This window comes from Benincasa hispida, chromosome 8 (genome assembly GCF_009727055.1).
Source record: "Benincasa hispida cultivar B227 chromosome 8, ASM972705v1, whole genome shotgun sequence".
Lineage (NCBI taxonomy): Eukaryota > Viridiplantae > Streptophyta > Magnoliopsida > Cucurbitales > Cucurbitaceae > Benincasa > Benincasa hispida.
Genome location: NC_052356.1, coordinates 53,760,564 through 53,786,337, shown reverse-complemented (window position 1 = coordinate 53,786,337; position 25,774 = coordinate 53,760,564). Strand labels below are relative to the sequence as shown.

The window sequence follows — 25,774 nt, the reverse complement described above, 5'->3', positions numbered from 1 at the left end:
CAATTAATTTAATATCAAATATTAAATTAATTTTTGTACAATAATAATTTTTATATATTTAAATCATATTTAAATATTTATTCTCTCATTCCGTTTAATTTGAACGTTTCAAATTAATTTCTCAAGCTACCCTAAAGCTTACCCATTTACGAGCTAGTAGAGGACCTCGTGGACCTACAAATCATGGACTCTAACGATCCGAGATTAATCGGCTAAACTCATTAGACCGATCTAACCCTCATTTGTTAACTAATGGGTGATCCACTAAAGCCCATAGTTGAACTCCCCTCACTGTAGATATATTATGTCCACTCGATATAACCATGATTTAGTAAAGTTAACCCTTTCCACAGGTTGCTGTAATAAACGGCTGGTTCGGAATTCTCTGTTTTACCTTAAAAATTACTATTGTTTCTTAGGTTCCCAATTGATCCCCTAATGAACCAATTAATTGTGATCCATCATGAAATCAATCATTCGTCAGACGCCCGAATAGTCTAGTCTTAACAGTAAACAAACGTCATAAGAAGTAAGAGTTGACAGTTTCGTGGTCCGATTATTTGCAACAAAATCATGCACCAGACACCCCCACCTCCGTCTCAACATGCACTAATTAAGTAATCACTTTCGTATTAGCACTTTACCAACACTTGTAACAACTACAAAGATTAGGCGCGCACCAATTATTTGTTACCAGGAATAAGTATCACCTTACTTCATATCTATATGTATCATTTTGACTATTGTACCAACTGATGCACTTGTTCTGTCCCACATAAAAGTTTATATACTCATATAATAATCAAGGGACGTTTATTGGATTTCGAACAATATATTCAAGCAACAACTTTATCAAAATCTTAGAATAAGTTCTAATATGTTCAAACCCACTGAGTTTTAGGACATAAAACCAACACAAAGTGAAATTCCACTATAACTAAAAAATCCAACAATATCATGACAGAATAAACAATTTGATAAAACTGTTCTTTTGTCAGATACATCATAGAAAAAGGAAATATCAACATTCAAAAGGTCAAAAAGAGGACAATGCGCCAGATTCTTAACTAAAGCCCTACCAAGATCTAAGGTTGACCAACTATTTAAATCTACTAAAAAGTAATAGATTTGAACTAAGGGAAAATAATTACCTTAACGTTGAGATCTTCAAGGAGTTTTTGCTTCAAGAGAGGAGATTTATTGTAAAAGGTGAACCAAGAAGCTAATCTTCTATCTCCAAGTTCAGCTCCAGCTCCTAGCAAAGTCAAACCATTCAGGAGTTACAGTTAGAAGCTGTTAAAGAGTTATAACAAATTAAAACTTGTTAGCTGATTTTACAAAAAACGAAAAAATACACTTTAGAAACCAAAAGGTTTTGAGAGGGAGCTTGAGAGAAAATAACTCATCTTTGTAAAATCAGAAACTTTAATCTGAAGGATGAAAAAAAAAAAAGCCTTGAAGATCGTTTCCAGAATGATGTGGGTGAAGAATCACCGAACCACTATACCTATTTGAGTTTGTCTTCTTCTTCTCTTTTTATTTTTGAGACTACATGTTATTTTTTATTCACAATTGAGTCAAGAATTTGAGGTTGAACTTCATACCTAAAAGAAAGAAACTAAGAACAGTGAGAGGAGAGAGAGATATATAAAAGAATTTTTCATCAGAATGTTGTCAACGTACGAGGAAGAAAGATAAGCTGAAGGAAATAATTACCACCTGTGAAGTTACATGCAGCACATCTTCACAATCAGCATCCATTTTTCTTTCTTGGATCAATCCATGGAAACCACCTTTTGGGCCTTGTAGTACTTGATCCAAAGCCTATTTACAGTTGGTTTGACAAAGCGCTATTTATTCATGGACAATTAGAGTGTATGGGCAGAATTTTAAGGGTTTCATTCTGAAAAAATGACAAAATTGCCGAAGGAATAAGAATTATGTCAACTCATTGTTCTTGATGCTCTTAAAGTCTCGTGTCCTGTAGTTTTGTAAATAGTTTATATGAACGCTTATGTTGTTAAATATATGATATTTACTTTACATCTTGTATTTTGTTAGTTTCTTGTTTTTATTTGTTTTACCACAAACCAATAAACATAAAATTCCTGGTTATCTATATGACTCAAACAATGTATGTGGTGACATACAAGTGGATCATGTCTTGAGTATATTACCAAAATGGTCTGTAGTATATGGATATAAGAGGGAAACTTTTCCTGGTACGCTACAGACGCGGCCACACTTTGTGGAATGATCACAAGTGTTGTGACTTGTTCAAAATGGTCTGATCTTGATCATTACGTGTTTGGGACATGCCGAGCGGGAGCGTCCTATACAAAGAGTTTGTATTAAACCTGACCACGAAGTGTTAACGTCTCGTTAATATAACATTGTTCATGACAGAGACTTCACTTCACTAGGATGACCATAAGGTAACATGACTTCAATACTGAGTGAGTTGGGAACTCCCTGCCATTGAGGGCGGGTCCTTTGATTTGTATGGGTGTGAGTGGCCAAGTCCGCCGATTCAAACTACCATTTTGGGGATTTGTCTGATTTGGGGCTGGGAACTCAGCTACACAAGATGGAATTCACTCCTTCCCCGAGGCAGGATAAGTAGATAGATAGTTCTAAGGGCTGATTCCTGGGGCGACAATTTGGCGCCACACACCTTCTCTTGGCCTGAGAGGTGTTCACACATAGTTGGACTATGTTGTATTGTTCATTAGAGGAATCAGTGGTACTTAAGGAGTGAGATGTAACTACAGGGGAAAAACGGTAATTTGGCCCAACTGTACTTACGAGCATCTGTGAAGGGGCATTGTACTCATGATTGGTTTATTCGATGGACACAAAAATATATCTATGGTAAGAAAAGTTCAGCCGTTGGTCTTTAGTGGAATACCTGACAGTTAAGAGATGGTGGATCTCGTGGCTAAAGAGTTTAGTTAGCTATTCACGGATCGTTGGAGCTTCGAGCCACAGGTTCATTAGGTTCCTTGGGTAGCTTGGATAAAGTCGAGAACCAGTGTTTGAGTTAATTTGAAATGTTCAAATTGACAAGAGGAAGTTCGATTATATATGATATAATTGGACTAGTTAATTATATATGATATAATTGGTTACATGTATGAGATACATTATTTTGGAGGAAATTAGATATAAATATGATTTATATCAAGTAGAGGAGAAAATACTATAGTAGATATGTAATATCAAACTATAAGATAAAAATATAATATGATTATATTTATTATTAATTAATTGATTAATTATATGATAATTAGCCAATTTTCATGTTTGGACGTGGGTTAGTGGGAATGAGTCGATTATTGTAACCGATGAATTAAAATGAAAAATGTTTTCATTTTGAATCGCCCAAAGAATTCCAGAGAAAGCGCGTTTGTGAACATCTAAACGATCGCTTACATAAAATGAGAGCCTATATGATAGTCCTCTCCATCTAAACGATCGTCTACCTCACACCTAAATGATTGCATGCTATTTCCTATACGATCGGATAGCTTCTTTAAACGATCGTATGGCGTGTCGATATTACTAAATGATCGTATACCTTTTCCTAAATGATCGTTCAGTAAATCCTACACGATCGTGTAGCTTCTCCTAAACGATAAGTAGTCTGCTATGCAATAGCATCTTTTTCCCTCCCACTTACTTATTGCCTACACGATTCGTGTTTCCTCCTTCCTCTACCAAATTCACCAAAGACCACCCTTTGGGTTTTCACTCCGAGAATACCAGGGGCTCTTTAGTGGTGGTGTCGTCCCCGCAGTGTTCGTGTTCGTGCAGTTGTTCATGCTACTATTGTTGACGCTGCTGCTGGGCGTTGGTAGATCGCTTGGAGGGTTCCGCTGCGTTGAGTTCCAAAGTGTGAAGATTGTCTTCAATTAGTATGACACTCATTCTCTTGTTATTTTGTTGTTCGTAGCATGCCGATAATTAGTGTTTGCTTGCATAACTGTATGTATTGAATGCATGATATGTATTTCGGTCACGGTGAGATCGGAGCGATCCGAACACGCTCATGGAACTCTTAGAGATCTTTCACTCATGTGACATGCACATGCCCAAAAATTTCTAAATCCCTGATTTGCCCTTGCATTATTCGTAGATGTTGTTGTTGATGAAACTACAAATACCAGGTAATTCCAAAATAGAAAACATGGTCGAGGTATATATACAGGGTAATTGTTGATATTTGTCAAGGACAACCGCCCTCCTAATTTTAGTTAACATAATCTCTATATTTTATTATTATTTTAGATTTTGTTTAACCACTTTTCAAATTTATCTCACATTAATAATATCCAAATTTTTCTACCAAATTTATATTTGAAATATCCATATATTATTAAAACTTCTTTTATCCATGTATTTTATTCAAATCTCTATATTGTTTATCATAATTGTATACATACATTTTTAATAAATTATTTGTATATTTCTCACATTCTTAATAAATTAGTTGTGTATGCTATTTTTGATATTATTTTAACGATTTGGGAAAAGAAATATCACTTCCTAAAAAAATGGTCATGTGATTGTTGCTCCATACATTACCATAACTTTTGTTACTTACATAAAGGTTTCATCAATTTAGGTTTTCTCATGGTTCTTTAAAACGTTACTGTTTTTGCTATGACTTTACAATTATGATTTTGATTCAAAATAAACCAATCTCTTCCTCATTTTCCCCTCTTTTGGAATTTAAATTTATTTTTAATATTAAAATTAGTTTTTGATAACTACTTCACGAATTGATTTAAAATAAACCAATCTCTTCAAATTAGCTATTTGTTTTGATTTGATTTAACCCCTTTTCGAAAATATTCAAAATTAATCAATATTTAATTTGTTTATCATCATTTGAATTTGAATTTATAATACATCTTTAGATTTTATGTTATTTTATTCATTGTTTATTATTCTAAATCCAGATTAATTTTTTTTATTTTAATTAGGATTTTACGGAATATTTTATACATATTATTATCTAATAAATTGTATATTTCATTTAAATTTGATAATTTTTTATATATTTTAATTATCTTTTATTCATTATCATCTTATTATATTATTATTATATCATTAATTTGTCTTTTTGACAAACAAATAAGAATTCACTTTTGCAATTTTGCTAGTTTTGCTATGTCTCTACAACGAGTTAGGCTTCTTTCATAGGTTTTTGTAGTTGATGAACTTATAAATACAGTCTAATTGTTGAAGCTCATGAAAATGGAATTATGAATATAGTGTAATTGTACATAAACGAACATTTTTCTCCCTGAATTATATTTAAATTTATATTTTATTATCAAATTAGATTTTGTTTTTTTTTTAATCAAAATACACAAAAACTTACTGTTTCTTCTCTCCAATTTATGTTTGAATTTATTTTTTATTATCAAATTTGATTTTATCCAACTAACTTTTGATTGATTTATATGTTTGTTACAAATTCAATTGTATCTAAATATTTTTTAATTATTTTATACATATTTATCAAATTAATTTGATTTTTTTCTTTATATTTTTTATGTTTTCAATTTTTCATATACAAATATGTAAAAATGACTTGTTGAACCTAAAAAGAAACATATAAATGAGAATTAAATTTTAAATGTTTGAAACATGTGGGTGTGTATATATATATATTTCAATTTATTATTATTACTAATAATAATAACAACAACAATAATAATAGGCTACTTAATAATAATAGGCTAGATTATTTATATTTTTAAAATAATGTATCTTTGCATTTTCATTTATACTTAATTTTGTTATTTTAGGTTAATTTTGTCATTTACTACTTAGTATTTTTTATTATATAAATTCGTTGGATTATTTTAATAATTTTGAATTTTTTTTATCATTTTTTTCAAATGAAACTTTAAATTTAGTGATTGTGGGCCCTTTATTCATCATCCATGGCATCCGCCGCTTAAAATGAAAGTCAAAGTTAAACGACAAATGAATGGGGAATCATGATGCTAGCGTGTAAAGTATTTGTTTGAAAGGTGATCGAGAAATTCAACTTCAAAGAATCGCAGAAAAGTCTAATTAATGTGCCCAACAAATTCAACTTCAAAGAATCGCAGAAAAGTCTAATTAATGTGCCCGTCCGTTTGGCTTCCCCTTTCCCCACGGAACTTGTTTTCTAAGAAACAACATTTATCTTAGAACAACTCCCTAGTTTTACACACTATTTTCTATGCGAAAGCCACATGACGAAACCCCAAATGAACTGGAACTTTTCCGATCGTCTTCTTTTTCTTCTTTCACTAATTACATGCTTCTCTTCAAAGTGTTGCTTCGGCAGTGATACAATTACATCAACAGAATACATCAAATACCCTGCAACCATAATTTCCAATGCTACTTCCTTCGAATTGGGGTGGTTCTCACCTCTTAATTCCACAACCCAATACATCGGAATCTGGTACCACCAAGTTTCCCTAAAAACTCTGGTATGGGTCGCTAACAAAGACACCCCTCTCAACAATACTTCCGGAATTTTCACCATCTCCAATGATGGAAATGTTGTGATTTTAGACGAAAACAACACTACCATCTGGTCTTCAAATGTTACTTCTCCTACAGCCAACACAACCGCCCGAATTCTAGATTCAGGCAACCTTGTCTTGGAAGATCCTGCTTCCGGGTTTGTTATTTGGGAGAGCTTTAAACACCCTTCCAATTTATTCTTGCCTTCCATGAAACTTATCACAAACAAAAAAACTCAAGAGAAGCTCCAATTTACTTCATGGAAAACCCCTTCCGATCCATCTAAAGGTAACTTTTCTTTATCGTTGGATGTTCTAAATATTCCTGAAGCTGTGATTCGGAATTATGGAGGTAACCCATATTGGAGATCTGGTCCATGGAATGGTCATACTTTTATTGGAATACCCGAAATGATCTCTGTTTATCTCGTTGGGTTTAATCTTGCGATTGAAGATCAAGCTTATTATTTCTCCATCTCTTACAGTAATGAAGATCAGTTACTTTATAACATGGTATTAAGCCCAGAAGGGAATTTGGAGCAACAGTACTGGGATCCTTCGAAGGAAAATTGGGAAGTGAGTTGGTCGGCTTTTAGAACAGAATGCGATTATTACGGTGTTTGTGGTGTGTTTGGGGTCTGTAATGCGAATGTATCCCCTGTTTGCAGCTGTTTAACAGGGTTTAAACCAAAGGATGAAGATGAATGGAATCGAGGAAATTGGAGTAATGGGTGTGTGAGAAATACGCCATTGCAGTGTGAGAACAGCTCTAGAAACAACACTAGAGTTGAGGAAGATGGATTTTTGAAAGTGGAATTGGTTAAAGTTCCATTTTTGGCAGAGTGGTCAAATTCGTCTACTTCAGCGGATGATTGTAAACAAGAGTGTTTTCAGAATTGCTCGTGTAGTGCATATGCATATGAAAATGGCATTGGTTGTATGATATGGAGAAGGGATTTATTTGATGTACAAAAATTTGAAAGCCTCGGAGCCAATCTTCATCTTCGACTGGCTTATGCTGACTTGCAAACAATTAGTACGCTTTCTCTAAACTGCTCTACTCTGCAAATTTTCTGTGTAAACTGAAACTAATCTCTTTGATATTGTTTTCATTCATAGATGATGTAAGAAGAAAGAGTACTGGAATTATTATAGCCATAGTGATACCAGCAACGCTTATGATCTTCATCATTGCTATATACTTCTGGTGGAGATGGAAGGCTGGCAAAAATGGTAAAGGAATTCTGATTAATTATTTTTTAATTTGTCTTTTTAATTGGTTAGATAGTGTTATATAGCTAGTTTTGTTGATGATTGGAGACTTTTGTAGAGTATAGCAAAAAAGGGAAAAGATTGAAGTTGAGAAGGGATGATATGATTGGGGACAAAAGCAAATTTGAAGAACTACCTCTTTATGATTATGAGAACTTAGCAATCGCAACACATAATTTTGATTTAAGTAACAAACTTGGACAAGGTGGCTTTGGTCCCGTATATAAGGTAGGTTTTTATATTACTTACATGTGGATTTCTTGCGGTTTTAAACTGTCATTATGAACCCAATATCCTTTGATGAAACTTGAAAAGATGACGGTTTGAACTCCAGCATCAATATCATATGCTAAAATTGTTTTATGTTTTCAGGGAAGATTGTTAGATGGACAGGAAATAGCAATAAAGAGGCTTTCAAGAGCTTCTAATCAAGGATACGAGGAGTTTATAAATGAAGTGATCGTAATTTCAAAACTACAACATAGAAATCTTGTACAGCTTCTCGGTTGTTGCATTGAAGGAGAAGAGAAGATGCTAATATACGAGTATTTGCCCAACCTAAGTTTGGATGCATTCATCTTTGGTTAGATATTTTAAGATTTCTCTATTCATGGTAGCTTAATTAATTTGCATTAGAATAAATAATGATCACTAACCACACATTTGAAATATTTTTGCATGTAGACTCTATTAAACAAAAAACCTTGGATTGGAGAAAAAGATTTAACATCATTGATGGAATTGCTCGAGGTCTTCTTTACCTTCATCGAGATTCAAGATTGAGAATTATTCATAGAGATTTGAAGGCAAGTAACATTTTATTAGACAAAGATATGAATCCTAAAATTTCGGACTTTGGTATGGCAAGAATTTTTTACAGTAATGAAGTGCAAGCCAATACTAATAGGCTCGTTGGAACTTAGTAAGTATAACTCTTTATATTATTTTGATTACAATAATTATCCAACCAACAATGATTGAATATGTCATTTTGTTGAATTTAGTGGGTATATGTCGCCCGAATACGCAATGCAAGGTCAAATTTCAGAGAAATCAGATGTCTTTAGTTTTGGAGTTTTATTACTTGAAATTATAAGTGGGAGAAGGAATACAGGGTTCAACCACCATGAACATGCTTTGAGCTTATTGGAATTTGTAAGTGAAAAAAAAACTCCAATATCAAATTCTTGATTATATTTAAATCTCAATGACCTTGTATAACTTTTTAATGTGGTTTCAGGCATGGAAGTTGTGGATAGAAGACAATCTTATTGCATTGATTGATCCCACAATATATGAATCGAGTTATTATTCGGAGATTTTGAGGTGTATCCAAGTGGGACTCTTATGTGTTGAAGAATCTATAAATGATAGACCAAATGCTCTTACCATTGTTTCGATGCTCAACAGTGAAATTGTAGATCTTCCTCTTCCAAACCAATGTAGCTTTATCGGTAGACCAACTCAGAGTAATGTAAGGATATCTCGACAATGTCTAAATACATATTCTATGAATAGTCTTACGCTTACCTCAGTCATGGGTCGATAATAATGTAATCTCCACTTTAAGAATTCAAATATCTTTCTTTTATCAATAATATAATTGTTTATTAGACACAAGTGATTTTTAATAGTAAAATAAAATAAACTAATATTTAATTATTGATTAGACACATTTGTCTCTTAGAAAGTCCAAGGTGATGGCTTTGAAATGTAGCCAATAAACTTCAAACAAACAAAAATGGATCTAAATGCTGACTTTGTAAGGTTCCTAAGCAGATGCATCTAATCCCATTTCCCAAACATTTTAGTTTTATTTACTTCCTATGCTTACAAGGATTTTAATCAAGAAGAGCCATAAAACCCATAGAAGCAGTTTTCACTGGATCTTCTTTAAAATTGTTAAAATCACTTTTGTCAATATTAAAATTACTTTGAAACACATTTTAAAATATTTTGTCAAGTTCTACCAATATAAAATTAAATATTAAATTAATTTTCAATGATTAAAAGCGTGATTCAAAATCATTTTTGAAACATGTTTTTAATCATTCAACGTTAACTTAATATTTAATTTTACATTTTTAGATGCAATTCTCATTTCATTAAAATTGAATTTGAATGATAAAAAAAGGTTTCAGAGTGATTTTGAATATCATCAGTGATTTTAATCAATTAAGAATGACTTCTATACCTGCTCTTCTACTTCTTTCATTTACAGACTTCTGTTTTAACATTATGTTCTGACAGATATTCAATCACATTAGTAAATTTTATATATGTTTAACGCATATTTGAAAGTAATTTTGAAATTATTAAAAGTACTTGTCTCGTTCAAAATCACTCTAAAGTATGTATTAATCACTAACAACAAATCTAGTATTTAATTTCAGACTCTACATGCAATTTTTTTATTATAAAAAATGATTGTGAATGATGAAAAACAAGTTTAAGATTTATTTTAAAAGGCCTGCTTGCAACCATAACATTTTGGCCCCAAATTAATTAACAATATAGCATAAACCAAAAAGTATAGCAAAGATGACCAAATTTAATTCAACCCATACAAAAAGACTAAAAGCCCATGTTAGGTTGTGTTTCAGATTTCCTTACATGAGATCCAATACTGAGTGTATTTCTGAAACAAAGAAACCCAAGAAAAAAATAACCCAAAATTGAAATGGGTTGGTAGAATGAAGTGAGGAGAAAAGGCCATGAAGCAAATTCACTTGGACACGTGGAAAGCACTACCCTCTTCTCCAAAACACCAAATCTGATGTTGAACTGACGTAAGCAAAAAAAAAAAAAAAAAAAAAAAACAACTCTCTGTAAGTTCTCTCTGTCTATCTACTCCCTAAGATTCAAACAAATTCTCTCTTTCTCAGTTCTTTAATGGAGGTTTTGATTTTGCATGTAATGAAAAAGAATGAAAGAAAGAACACAAGAGTTTACATGGTTCGACAAAATAGATGCCTACATCCACGAGAATATTGAGGAAATTTGTCAAATGAGTGCAAGTTTTAATTTCAGTCTTAACATTTCTTTTATACTTAGAACTTCCTTTTATAGATTAAGAGAGACCAATTTACAAGTCTGTTTAAAACAGAAATAATAAACTGAAAGTAACAGTTGGATTTACTTTTGAAATCTCCACCTTAAATCTAACTTTGTAAATTTCTTCAAGCATCTTCCAAATTTGATTTGCATTATTCTTTTTAAGTTAGATAGAAGCCTACCAGGTCGAACCACTTTTGGATCTTGAGCTTCGACACTGGTTTTGTGAGCATGTCAGATGCGTTGTCCAAAGTATTATCTTCCAGACTTCTATTTCTCCATTCTCGACTTTGTCTCAAATGAAAAGAAATTTTACATCAATATGTTTGGTCTTGCTGTGGTATTATGGGTTCTTAGAGAGATGAATGGTACTTTAATTATCACAGTAGATTTTAAGTACTGTTTGATTGATACCAAGATCATTCATCAAACCTTTGAGCCATAAACCTTCTTTAATGGCTTTTGTTAAAGCTATGTATTCTGCCTCTATTGCAGATAGAGCTTTTATTTATTGTAGGGTATTCTTCCAATTGATTATATTACCCTCAAATAGGAATACATAACCTGATAGGGAAATTCTCTTGTCAATATCCCTTACAAAGTTTGAGTCAACATTGCCAACAAGATCTAGTTCTGATTCCTTTGATTTTTTATAGATTAGTTTAGCATTTTTTGACCAAATTAGATACCTTAGTGTCCACTTGGTGGTTGTTGGGTTTTATGTCCCAAAACTTGTAGATAGTAACCGTATTTAATTGACCGTTATCAATAAGGCTGGTACCCTATCCTTCTAACACTATGGACACGACCCACTTTGTATTTGATACAAATGCAATGATCCAACACGTTCGTGTAGGTGACATGCGAGTAGAGGGTATCCTATGCAATGAATTTTTATAAGACTGGACCGCGAAATAGTAACCACTAGATGTAACACCGTTGACTAGTTAGGTTTCCATTTCAATAAGATGACCTAAGCAACTTAGTCTTAATCTTGAGTATATTATGAAGTCATGTTCATGAGGGATTGTCCTTTAATTTATATGGATGAGAGTGGCCAGTTCGCCGACTCAATAAGCCTACTTGCAGACAAGATCGAGGGGGTAGCTTGGAACATAATAATACAATATGGAATTCACTCCTTCCCAACTTTAGGGTAAGTAGATGAATGTTCCCTTAAGTGGTGTCTTCGGGATTTGAACAAAGGGCCATATCCTCTTGTTGGCATGAGAGGAGATTCTATTTAATAGTTAAACCATAAACAAGTTGTTCATTAGAGGACAACTGGTACTTAAGGATACAGAGGTAACCCAAGCATAAAATGGTAATTTAACCTGGTTGGTGTTACGAACACTCATTGAAGACTAACTTGCTATTGTTGGTCTAAATCCATGGACACAAAAATATATCTACGATGGAAAGAGTGCAGCTGTGGGTCTTTAGGAGAGTGTACCCATAGTTAACAAATATTGATTAATTTGGTTAATGAGTTTAACCAATTAATCTCATATCATTGGAGCTTTTGATCTGTAGGTCTGTAAGATCCCCTTGTTAGCTCAGTGAAGGATATTAATGAGAATGATTTGAATTGTTCAAATCAATTGAGGAAACTGTATTTAATATGATTGATATATAATTAATTATAGATGTGATCTATAATTCAAATTATGTGAGAGATATACTTGAATGAGATTCAAATATCATATTTATGGGAATTGATTCCTAAAGAGTTGCATACATATCAATATGTGATATTTATATGTTAATTAACTCTATATTAAATATGATTAAATATAGTTGCTTAATTGGAAGAAATATACCACGAGATTACCATGCAAAGATAGCCAAGAAATTGGAAGAAAACACTGCTCAAACTCTTAATCCTCTTTCAAGCCTTCATGAAATCTTAAGTGAAAGCTTAGGATTTTCCTTTGTAAGCAGAAGAGGAACTTCATTTTCAACACACTTTTTTGTGAAGCAGTCGTTGACAGAGCCAGATGGAGCAAAGAATTGCACACCATGACTTGATTTTCTGTCTTTGTCTCTTATCTTCCTTAGTTGCATTTGTATTGTATAAACGTTGAAAGACATCTTTTCCTAATATGAATGCATCTTTAATTTATCTCTTATCCATCTCTTTTATTTTCATTATGAGCAACTAATTTATCTATGGGTTGAGAAGCATTATAGCTAACATGAACTAACTAAAAGTCAACCATGTGTTCAATTTGTTTTATGCATGATTATTGAATTACTTGAATAAGTCGAAAGATTATTATGAGTAGATTAAATCTAGGTTTGAAAGGGATAAAGATTTATATCTTATAGAATAAGAAGAGAGCTTATTTAGAAATAAAGAAATATCTTTTGCAATAAATGCTCATCGCATGCATCCTAGAGATAGGATATTGTGGCTCTATATGCTGAAAAGTGTAAGTTATAATGTTGTTGATCTAATTGAACCACATGATTTATGCTTTACCTAGGAATGTTAGTGAATATTCTTCTCAACCATACTCTCATCCATTCGAATTGCATACTTCTCGCACAGATTGTTTTACCTAAAGATTGTGATTTCCATCGCATTCATCATTAGATTCACCATCAGCATTAGAATAACATTAAAACTCATCACCTACTTAGTAAACAAGTCGTGTGAAGATCGAAGCAATAGTTGTCAACGCATATTTACAATGAAATCCCTGAGTTCGACCTTGGACTCACTAAGACTCTAGTTGAGCTTACACTTGGATTAAACTAGATAAAATCGTGTGTTACCCACCATCACTTGGCATTCATTCCATCACATATAAAAAACGCATCATATACCACTTATCCAATTATTGAAATTCCTAGAAGAATAATAAGGTATTCTTGTGGTAGTGTTGGTGAGTTCGTGTGGAGATCAAAAGGAATTTTAAGAGATCCGGGCGTTTACAAAGTGTTGGGTTGTATGTCCTAAAACTCGCAGTTTGTAATGTTGAACATATTCTATTATCAATAAAGATGTTATTGATTTTTGTTCAATAAAATATTATTGTTGAATATGTGAATTGCACTTGTAAAATCTAAATCCAATAAACTAAAGATCCATGACTATTATATGAATACATAAACTTTATGTGGAAACATGAGAGTGGATCAAATTCAGTTTATAGCCAAAATAATCTATAGTATACGAATAAGGTTGGGTATCTTATTCTGGTGACACTGTTGGATGTGGCCCACTCTATAGTTGTTACATTGTTATAAAGTGCTATAAACGGAGGATCTTGATTCGCTCATGTATTGACATGAGGGATGGAGGCGTCCTATGCAATGAGTTTGCATAAGATCGGACTAAGAATTAAGTCACTCTTACTTTATAACGTTGTTTACTGTTAAGACTGATTATTTCAAAGCGATGGCTTAGGTAACTTGACCTTTATCTTGAGCTAACTATGTACTCCTGTTTATTCGGGATTATCCTTAGATTCGAGTCAACAACGCCGAATCAATTAGGCCTTCCATTTCAGGGGTAAGACCAGATAGATAGCTGGGGATATAGGGTGCAAGATAGAATTCACTCCTACCCACTTTTAGGGATAGTAGAGAGGTTGTTCCCTTAGTGATGACTCTGGATCTTGCACAAGGGGCCCCACCCTTTCATTGGCCCGAGAGGACTCGGTTTTGTGATTGGATCGCAAACCAATTGTTCATTAGAGAATCAGTGGGACTTAAGGAGCAAGATGTAATCTTGGGGGTAAAATAGCTTTTGACCCAACCGTTATTATGAACAACCTATGAAGGATTAACTTACTAATCATGGTTATATCGAGTGGACATAATATATCTACAGTGAAGGGAGTGCAACTATTGAGCTTTAGTAGAGTGATTCGATAGTTAACGAATGGTGGTTAAATAGGTTAAGAGTTTAGTTGGTTAATTGCGGATCGTTGGAGCCCATGATCTGTAGGTCCATGAGGTCCCCCTACTAGCTCATATCGCACTAAACTTTAAAACAGTGTGACAAACGAATTTAATTGTGAATTAAACATAAAGAGAGAGAAAATATGAGATATTTAAATAAGATTTAAATATCAAGATTATGAATAGGGATTCATATTCATTATGATTATTGTTGGATTTAATATTAAATTTAATAAATTAAATTGTTTAATTAATTATTTAATATTAATATAATTTTAAAATTGATTATTAGAATTAATTTTTGAAATTAAATAGAATTGGTCAAAATTGTCTTAAAGTCAAATTTGTTGACTTTGGACTTTGAGAGTCAAACTTTGACCAAATTAGTGGAAAGATCCAATATTTATGAGTAGAAAATGCCAACTCTTGCATGGCTATGTGTTGTCTTCATTTGAAGACACATGTCCCACTAAATCCCACTTTGAATTAGTGAATTTTTGAGTGTCAAATTCTCTTCAAACATAAAGTTGCATATTTTGCATGTAATTGTCTTTAAAAGGGAGATTATGTGATAATTTCTTAACAATTTTTTCTCTAAGACTTAATATTTTTCCCCTCAAAATTAATCACTCACTAGATCCCACCATCCTGTTCTAAGATCGGAAAAGTGTCAGGAAGACTCGTGGTGGTCTATGAACCGTTCGTGAGGATATTAGAGCTAATTTGGAGAAGATTCAAAGTCTATAAAGGTTATATTCTTTTCCCCTTTTATTTGTTTCAATTGCATGCTTATCTTTGTAATTAACCTAATTAGAGTACTTTAGATTCGTTTTTCTTCCACTATGCATGTGTCTATTCCATCAATTGGTATCCGAACATGCTTAAAGTACTCAACTTTTGGTTAATTTATGCATATGGTGGATATTGATTCATGTAATGAATGCTTGTATGCTAAAATGGATAATTTTGGTTTTGACCTCCGGTTTTCCTCTTGGATTGTAATAATTATTGTAATCGCCCAGTGTTTTATGAGCTTAATGAATGGTCAGTAAATTTGCTAGATTCATTAGACTCGAAATTAGGCTGTAATTACTCGGTTCCAGCAAAGAGGATAACTACAAGTTGGTGCAAAATAGTTCACAGACCCGAAAGTGACTCTCCAGACCCAGTTCACGACCTGAGACCTGACCCGGATGATGATCCAACCCGTGAGGCAAGGCTGACGCGTATGGCAGCTCCCAGACCCGACCCGAGTCTGCATCGTCTGCCCCATCGCTGCCCACCAAGCGCTCCACGCGCCCACCAAGCCCACTTTCGTCCTTGCCCAAGCGCGCACTTGGCCCAACCCAAGTCGTCAGTTCACCAACCACCGCCCCGCCTAGCCGACCCGACGACCTGCGTCTGCTCCATCTGCTCCAGCCGTCGACCCGCGCGCCTGGTTCGGTTCAAGCTGGTTTGACCAGTTTTGGGCTGTTTTGGGGTTTTGAAGCCGGTTCAAGCCCTTTTCAAGTGGTTCGAGCTAGTTCGAAGTGTTTGGAGGTGGTTCGAGGCTATTTTCTGCTTATTATTGCAATAAGGGTAGCTTTGAGCTAACTTAGGTTGCCAAAACCAGTCTATTTTAGTGTGTTTATTTAATAATGCATAGTGCGTTGGAGTTGATGTCCTAAATCTCGTAGTGTCTTATAGTTTGTAAACATTGTATAAACAAACTCTTTATGTGATTAATAAAATATATGATATTTTATTCACTTTTTCTATAAAATATGTGATATTTTAGTTGCATTAACTACAAACCAATAAATTAACATCCGAGGTTATCTTTGTAACTTAAACATGTATGTGGAAACATATGGGTGGATCATGTTTAAGTGATAACCTAAATGGTCTGTAGTAGATGGATAAGGCTGGGTACCTAATCCTGGTGACACTATGAGTATGGCCCGCTTTGTAGGTGTTACAATCTATGAAGCACAGACATAGATATGGCTACACGATATGGAAACGATCAGATACGACGATTCGTCAATTTCTAAAAAACTAAGATATAGATACGTCTAAGGATACGTCTTTTTTATATATATATTTCTAAAGAATGAGGATACTGATACGTTGAAGGTACATTTTTTTCTCTTTAAAAAATATAGGATATAGATAAATTTAGCATACAAGTTAATAACAATAGCACAAAATAGAATATAAACATTGAAATACAATACAAAAAAAACAACATCTAAGATGTTGAAGTACAATAGTTAATAAAATGCAATAGAAAAGTGACTCATATTGCAAAGAAGAAGATTAGAGAGAGAAGTATGAAAATAAATGAAGAACTTATTGTTGAAGATATCCAAATGGTTTATATTTTTGTGGACTTTGTGAGGACTCAAATGGAGATTAGATGGAATCCAATGTGAAAATGGAGATTAGATGATTCTAGTCTAGGGTTTGGTCCGTTATTCTTTTTTTTTTTTTTTTTTTTTTTTTTTTTTTTTTTTTTTTTAACTTTTGGACTCGAGTAGTGAGCTTTTTAAATAGGTTACCTAATTTTAGATTGGGAAAGATTAGATGAGTTACTTGTCTTTTTTCTTTAAAAAAAAGTACGCTTAGAAATAGATACATCAAATCGCGTGTCAGATACGTATCTAGAAAGTATCGGTATCCGATACGTGTCTGATACTGATTCTTTGCCTCATATGAAGTATCTGTACTTCGTAGGTTACAATTGTTGTAAAGTGCTAAAAATGATCTGATCCTGATCATTCATGTATTAGACATGCGAGTGGGGATATTCTATACAAAGGAGTTTGTATAAGACCGAACCACGAAATGTTTAGTCTTATTATATAACATTGTTCATAATAGAGACTTGCATTTCACCAGGATGACCATATGTTATATGACCTGAATCCTGGGTGAGCTGTGAACTCCTGACTATGAGGGTGGTCTTTTGATTTGTATGGGTGAGAGTGGCCAGATTGCCGACTCAACAAGCCTACCATTTTTGGGATTCGTCTTATTGGGGAGTTGGGAACACAGCTACACAAGACGGAATTCACTCCTTCCCTGAAGCAGGGGTAAGCAGATAAACTGCTCCCTTAACGGCTGATTTCGAGTCTTGAACAATGTGGCACCACACCTTCTCCTGACCCGAGAGGGGTTTAGTCATAGTAGGACTATGATCTATTGTTCATTAGAGGGATCAGTGGTACTTAAGGAGTTATATGTAACTATAGGAGCAAAACGATAATTTGGCCTAGTTGTACTTACAAATAATTTGTGAAGGGTCGTTGTACTGTTGATTGGTTATATCCAATGGACATAGAAATATATCTGAGTGCTATTGTCGGTCTTTAGTGGAGTGTCCGACAGTTAACGGATGGTGAATAATGTAATTAAAGAGTATAATTAATTATTCATGTACTGTTGGAGCTTCAACGTACAGGTCCATGAGGTCCCCTTAGTATCTCAAAAGGATTTAGTTGAGAATCAATTTTTGGATTAATTTGAATTGTTCAAATTAATAGAGGGATTTCATTATATATGATATAATTAAATTGTTTCAATTGTATATGATATAATTGTCATAATGTATTTGATACATTATAGCTTAATGGGACGAAATAAATATTTGAATGAGATTCAAATATATTTTCTATGAATGAGTTTCATAGATGTTAAATTGAAGATAAATATGATTTATATTAAATGTCAATAATAGAGAAAAGAAACTATAGTTTATATTGTATGTGATACAATATTAAAACTATAGTTATTATGTTAATATTATATATAATATATAATTTAAATATAAATATAATATGATTAAGTTAGTTATTCGTATTTATTTATATTATTATTATTATTAATTATATTGAAATAATAAGGAAGGGAGTTACAACTCCCTTCTCCAATCTTTTTCTCTTTACCCACTTTAGTGGGGTGGATTATTCAATTTGGCAAGAGGAGAATAAAAAGAAAACAGTTTTCTTTCCTCTTTTGCGTTGGTTGTTGGCTGAACGATCGAGAGAGATTTACAGAAGAGTTCTGTGTCTTTGTCTTGTGGAAGAAAGCTCTCATCTTCTTCAGAAAGCTCTCAATCTTCTTCTTCCTCCACTAAAGTTTCCCTCTAAACCAAAATAATCAAAGTCCACACTCCTGGGGTTCTCACCTTGAGAATACTGAGGATTCTGTTGTGGTTGTGTCTAAGTTTTGATTCGAGAAAATTCTTGATGAAGGTCTTCAAACTGTATGTGACTGTTCGAGGGAGTTTCGCGAAGAAAGGTTCTTCATAGGTGAGGTTTCTTGAAAACCCTTCCTTTAAAAGCATGTTGTAGTTAATTTTGAATGCATATCTTTTGTATGTTTACTGTAAACTTAGTATTTATAATAATAATAGAATTTGGTCGATTTGCTTCCGCTCAAGGTTCTTTTTCACAAGAGTTCCTTCAGTGCTATGCGATCATGTAGAGTTTGCTACACGATTGTGTTGCGTTGCTTACATGATCGCATATGCGCTTGCTTGCTTTACGAATGTATGAATTAAATAATTTATCTATTGTGTGCATATTGTATGCCATGTAGATTTAAAATCCCACCATAGGATAAGAATGTAGTATGCATTGCAAGTATATTATAAGTGTTATATTAAATGCATGGAATGAATGTTTATATAATTGTTATATAAAAGCATGTTATGGATGCAAAGTATGTCTATTATTTTATATGTTGTTATAAAATTGGATTAGAAATTAAAATCCATAACAAAGATAAAAGCATACTCACGTAGGTTAACCACCTGTTTAATAGTTAAAATAGGTTGACATCTTGTAAAATACGATTACAAACTCAATCGATATATAATTTTATCTAAGGCTGGGGGTACTTAAGTTGACGGTCTATAGAACACCTCCTATCTGGTGATTATGGCCAAATAATTGAGCGTTGTTAATCGATTTTATGTGCATATGTGAGCGGTGTGAGGTGTTAAAATTGGTTTTTCACCTAGACATCGTAGGTTAAGTCCAATTATAAAAGTTATACTTGGATAAACCACATAGACTTAGGTTGTTTAATTAGCTGGAATATTTCTAAGTAAAGATTTACCCAAAAACATATAGAACACTTCAGTAGGAGATTAATAACATATAAGATATATTGTTCTTAGCTCTCACGTCTCTAGGAGTTCATACCATGAGATCCGTGTAATGTTTCGTGTCACCCTGGAAGTAACTTCCATTTGAGAAGTGTTTGCATGGGTCAATAGCAAGGTGAATAGGAGAAGTAGTTCATAGTAAGTTGGTGAAGGATGTGTATCAACATGTCCTGCGATCTCTTCCATTAGTTTGGATTGTGAGATTCCTATTGCACCTGCTTATCGTCTTTAGGGTGGCATTAGCTAGTTTCTAACCATGGCTATCCACTCAGAGGGTTGTAACATAGGATTCTGAACAACTCAAACTCTAGAAATAGATAGGATTTCTTAGGTCGTTTCCCAACTTTGTCTCTCCAATTCGGTAGCACCGTTGGGACCACTAATCTTTGAGATATGAAGGTGGAGGGCTACACTTATAGAATTACAAAGTGTTAGTAAGTTCTTGACGGAAAACAGTAGCTAAATGACTATCAGAATATGAGTTATTCTGGAGATAGTATTTAGTCAGGAATTTCTTGCTTTAGTGAAGGAGTATTTGATTGCCCCTCGGTAGCAGTTATTCTGACTCACTATAGTATCGTTGCAAATAAAATAATGAAATTTGGGTACATTATTACTTTGCTAAAATTTGATTGGGTTTAGAAGCAATTCACTAACTAGAATTTGTATCGTTGCAAATAATTTCAGCATGTTGAATTCTTCAAATTTACTCGTTTCCGACACTTTTAACAGTAAATCAACATGGAAATTGAATATACTAGCAGTTGATGATTTAGATATGTTTTGACAGAGGAATGTCCTCTATCTCCCAATTCTACTATTGACCAGAATGCACAACAAAGTAAATATGATTTACTTGTCATTCAGACATGCTTGGTGGCAAATGATAAGTTAACTTGGATCATGGATTCAGGAGCAACTAATCATATCTGTACTTTTGCTCAAGAAACTAGTTCCTTACAAAGAGAATATCATAAACATATAGTAGCAAGTATACCTTTCCTTTATAGGTTTTTGGCGTTCACATAGGCATACATATCATGAGAGCTTCTTTGAAATCCCAAGCTATCTATGTAGTAAGGCCATAAATTGACTTGTTCAATAGGAATATAACTCTTCTTTCCCCTTTATCTCATAACCTTTAGGTTGTTGCATATCAATTGTCACATCTAGATAAACATATAGGAAAGCTACTTTCATCTAGCTCATCCAATTCAAGATCATTTTGAGCTACCAATGATAGGAGAAGTCTGATTGTAGTATGTTTTATGACATGGGAGAAGATTTCTGAATAATCAATGTTCTGTTTCTGAGTAAAACCTTTAGCAGCCAGTCTAGCCTTGTATCTAGGCTTTTGTTCTTTAGTAATACCATCCTTTAGTTTGAAAATCCACTTTCATGCAATTAGTTTGTATCTTTTATGTAGAGGTGCTAGAGACCATGTGTCATTTACCTTTAGTGAATCTATTTCCTCATTCATAGCCTCAATCCATTATCTGGCATTAAAACCACTCATATCTTCTTCAAATGTAGCTAGTTCTTGATCATTAAGAGCCATGGTGGCATTCAACAAAAGGTTCATGTAGTTTATGCCTACATATCTAGCTGGAGGAACATTACTTCTTCTTTATCTGTCCCTAGCAAAAGAATATTGACTCAAATTAGGTTGAACTTCAACATTTTTAACATGCCCATCTGATGTGCTTTCTGCTTCTTCTATATCACTGATAGGATCTTCTTGTGTAGGGATATTTCTTGCATTCTCCACCTCAAATCTAGTGGTATAGGTTGTTGTCTCTTCTTTAGAATTCTCCCCCTTTTGCATAAACATCTCATTTTCCCTTTGACATCTCTACTGATTATAAATATTTTCTCAGTAGGATGCCACATTTTGAAACCCTTCACACCTTCAGAAAAACCAATAAACATGCACATAGCAGCTCAGGTCTTGAGTTTTCCCTAATTTTGATGCATATACCCAATACATCCAAATACCCTGAGATCATCTAGATTAGGGGGTGTTTTGACCACTTCTCCTCTGACGTTAGGAACTTTAGGGAGGTGTGAGGACTTCTATTAAGAGTGTACACTGAATAAGCAGTTGCTTCTGCCCAAAACTTTTCTTCTATAATAGCATCAGAAAATAGGAACCTTACCCTTTCCATAATAGTGCTTTTAAGTCTTTCAACCACTTCATTTTATTGGGGTGTGTGTCTTACTATTCTATACCTATTTATACCATTTTATCTACAAAAGGTGTTGAAATCCTTTCCACCGAATTCCAAGCCATTATTAGTTGTCCTTTGTTGTCTACTTTTCTATCATTAATTTTCATTCCTTAAACTTCACAAAAATCTTATCCTTAGTCTTTAGAAAGTAAACTCAACTTTTTCTAAAAAAATCATTAGTTAAGGATAAAATGAACCTACAACCACTTATGCTTGGGGTTGAGGCTGGCCTCTATAGATTTGAGTGGATATAGTCAAGGATTCCCTTAGTAGTATGTTGGGCTTTAGTTAAAGTATGCCTCTTTCCCTTTCTCAGCACACAATGCTCACAAAAGAATAATTGGTTATTGATCTCTTTAGGTAGAATGCCTTGTTTAGATAGAGCTTCAAGGCCTTTAGAGCTAATTTGAGAAAACCTCTTATGCCATAGATCAACCTCAGTCAAATTAAAAGATGCTATTTTATAGACTATATTCACCATTTAAACTCCTCTTATAATGAACAATTTATCTTCTCACCAACCAAAACAACTTTGGAATCCTTTAGGACTTCAAGGCGGCCTCCCTTACCCCCATATTCACATCCCAGAGAGTCAAGCCTCCTTAAGGAAATTAAATTTCTTTTAAGATGTGGAACATGTCTAACATTCCCTTGGAGTTTCACAGTTCCATCCTTTAATTTTAATGAAACCGATCCAATCCCAATGATTTGGCATGCATCATTATTTTTTATGTAGATTGACTCTCTGTTGGTTTTTCTATAAGTGTTGATCATTTGCCAACTCTCTAGAAGATTCGTTTCCAAAACCCTAACATCAGACGATTTTCAAAATCTCTAACATCAGACGATCGTTCAATTGCTTCCTTTTTTTGTTTTAACCCTAACATCTGCAAAGCAATCCGTTTTCGTCTTCGTTTAACATCCGTCGTCAATGATGTTCTTCTTCAAGCACACTCGTCGTTGATCATTTGCCAACTCTTTTTGGTTTAGTGCACTCTGGTTGCACTCGATCACCCTAAAACAAAGGTGAAAAGCTTGCTTATTATTTCTCCTCTCTAGTTTGTAGATTTTGAAAGTGTAGCATAACATGTAATTATTGGAATTTGTGCCCTAAAGCCTCGTAATGTATTAGTTGATTAATTTAATTATTAATTATGCAATATTAATTTATCCATTAATCAGAAAAATTCAAGGTTATTTCATGAAGTCTTGAACATGTATGTAGTTGACATATATATTTTCACACTCCCTCCGGAGTCAATCCCTCAACCCGGAAGGAAGTGTGGGACCACAGATTTTAAGGATTTCTATTGTCTAGGATTTTATTTTTATACATATATTTCATTATTAACCATAAAGCATAACTGAGCTAATTTAGTTGAAAATTTTTATACAATACATTAATGGTTATCTATTTATTATCATACATCTGAACACTCCTGCTACAGCTAGACAGAATGATTTCCGCAATCACTACGATAACTGGTCCTAATCCAATTTCCATGCCCTTTTTCTGTTACCTGGGGGGGAAGGTGATAGCACTTGAAATCTACTATCTTCTTCCACTTAACTTAAGGTTGTTTAGCTACTTAATTTGGTTTAATTGATTATTTTTTAGGACTCGAGTGTACAAGCAGTCAGATTAAGCGTTCGGAACTAAAAGACGCTAAAATGACGAAGTTAGGAGCTCAATCAATCAAATGATAAAGTAAGAAGGTTGTTGCACTGCCAAGCATCGCAACACTCTGATAAGCTTGAGTCCAACAGTAGCTTGACGCTATTGGACAGAATGCTTGGATGCAGGAAGTGTTGCAACACTGCCCCAAGCATTGCAACACTCCGGAGATTTCATGATGCCACTGTCACAACGCACCTTCACGCTTGAACCTTGACACTGAAAGACAGAAACATCAACGTTGTAATGCTCATTCAGAGCATTGCGAAGCTACGGAGTTTGACGGACGCATAACCCTAGCGCACACAATGCAGTGCCAGGCCAGTACTGCAACGCCTGCCTGACGCTAGGCCATTATGTGCCGCAGCGTTGCAACGCTCTCCCCAGTGTTGCGATGCTGTGGCAGTTTTATAAAAGGAGAATTTTGGTCCAACCGAGAGAAAGGGATCTAGTACATCCAATTGTGAACGTCGTCACTCTGTCTCAGTCTAGTTTTAGCCCACTTTTATACCAAAACTCTGAAAAGAATTCTTCCCCTTGCCAATTTTATTCAGTTCGAGTATGTTTAGTGGCTAAAGTTAAGAACTTAGCTTGGGTTTGTTAGTTTAATTTCATTCCAATTTAATTCTTGAGACTGGTTTTGAATTCTGTGAGTTTTATTATGAATTTTATGAAATCTATCTTGAGCATATTCTACAATTTTCGTGTATGGGATAATATGACAAATTTGCTATACATGTTTAATTGATTGCTTTGATTGGCCCTAATTTGTAATCGTTAGGTAGTCATCACCTAGAAGCATGAGTTAAGTAAGTTTGTTGTGTTAATTTGAGATTTCAATTTGTGAGCATTTACTTTCTAACTTAGATAAATTTTGATCAATTAATTAGTTAGACGATGGTAACTGATTAATTGGCTTAGTTTTGTCTTGAATCTTAATGCTTGTTGATTAATAGATTGGTTAAGGATTCTTGCTTTTCTCTTAATCAACTTGATTTTATGGACTACCGTTTAAGATTCTAATTGAGTAGACTAAATTTTTAATTTAAATAATCTTATGTATCTTTCGAGTAGTCTATGATAGAATTAATGAGGAATGAATTAAATTATAATTACCCAAGCTAAGTATTTGTTCGAAAAATAAATTTTCTCAATTGTTTACATTGCACAATTTTCACTTTCACAATTTATTTTAACAATTTTCACAAATCCCCCCACTCTCCCCCCCCCCCCCCCTTCTGCGGTTACTTCCTACAAGTTTCACTTTGAAGAATCCATATTTGGCTCTCTGTAGTTCGATCCGGACTTGCTACTTGTACTATTAGTTAGTATAAAGGGTTAATACAGTGCATACAAATTCATTTGCACGATCGTCTTTCCGGAGCAACACCGTAAGCACGGTCCGTCAAATTGGCGCCGTTGCTGGGGAGCTGACAAAATCCTTAATTTTTGAAACTTGTAGTGTTTATCCTTGCTAATCAATTTTCACTTTTGGTGCATGGCTCACTCTCCCAAGGGTGCTAGACAATTGTATTTTGCAGAGATCTCTAGGGAAGAGCGGAGAATCAAAAGAGAAAAGAGACAACAAACTACTATTGACAGAAAATTCATGCTGAAGACACATCTGAAGGAAATGTTCCTGAAAATTTCCCAGTAATGGCATAACGAGAAAAGACCCTCAAGGAGCTTGCAACACTAGATTTCACTTAGTAGCCCTTATGCATTGCCTATCCTGAGACGACAGGTAATTTTAAGCTTAAATCTGGCTTTGTTCACTTACTTCCTTCCTTTTCTGGTCTATAGGGTGAGGATCCACACAGACATCTGAAGAAATTCTATGTGGTGTGCAATGGGATGAGACCTAATGGGGTGACCCAGGAGCAGATCAATATGAGGGCATTCCCCTTCTCATTGAAGGGAGATGCCAAGGAGTGATTCTACATTCTTCCACCAG

General features: G+C 33.9%; 1 protein-coding gene across 1 annotated transcript; it reads left to right on the top strand.

The window, feature by feature from the left end:
- The first annotated feature begins 6,251 nt into the window (after nucleotides 1-6,251).
- LOC120084132 (G-type lectin S-receptor-like serine/threonine-protein kinase At1g11330) lies at nucleotides 6,252-25,755 on the top strand. Its single transcript, XM_039040032.1, has 8 exons — nucleotides 6,252-7,566; nucleotides 7,650-7,763; nucleotides 7,861-8,030; nucleotides 8,175-8,385; nucleotides 8,487-8,724; nucleotides 8,807-8,957; nucleotides 9,043-9,276; nucleotides 25,624-25,755. The coding sequence occupies exons 1-8, from the start codon at nucleotides 6,252-6,254 to the stop codon at nucleotides 25,753-25,755; spliced, it is 2,565 nt and encodes an 854-aa protein (XP_038895960.1).
- The last annotated feature ends 19 nt before the right edge of the window (nucleotides 25,756-25,774 follow it).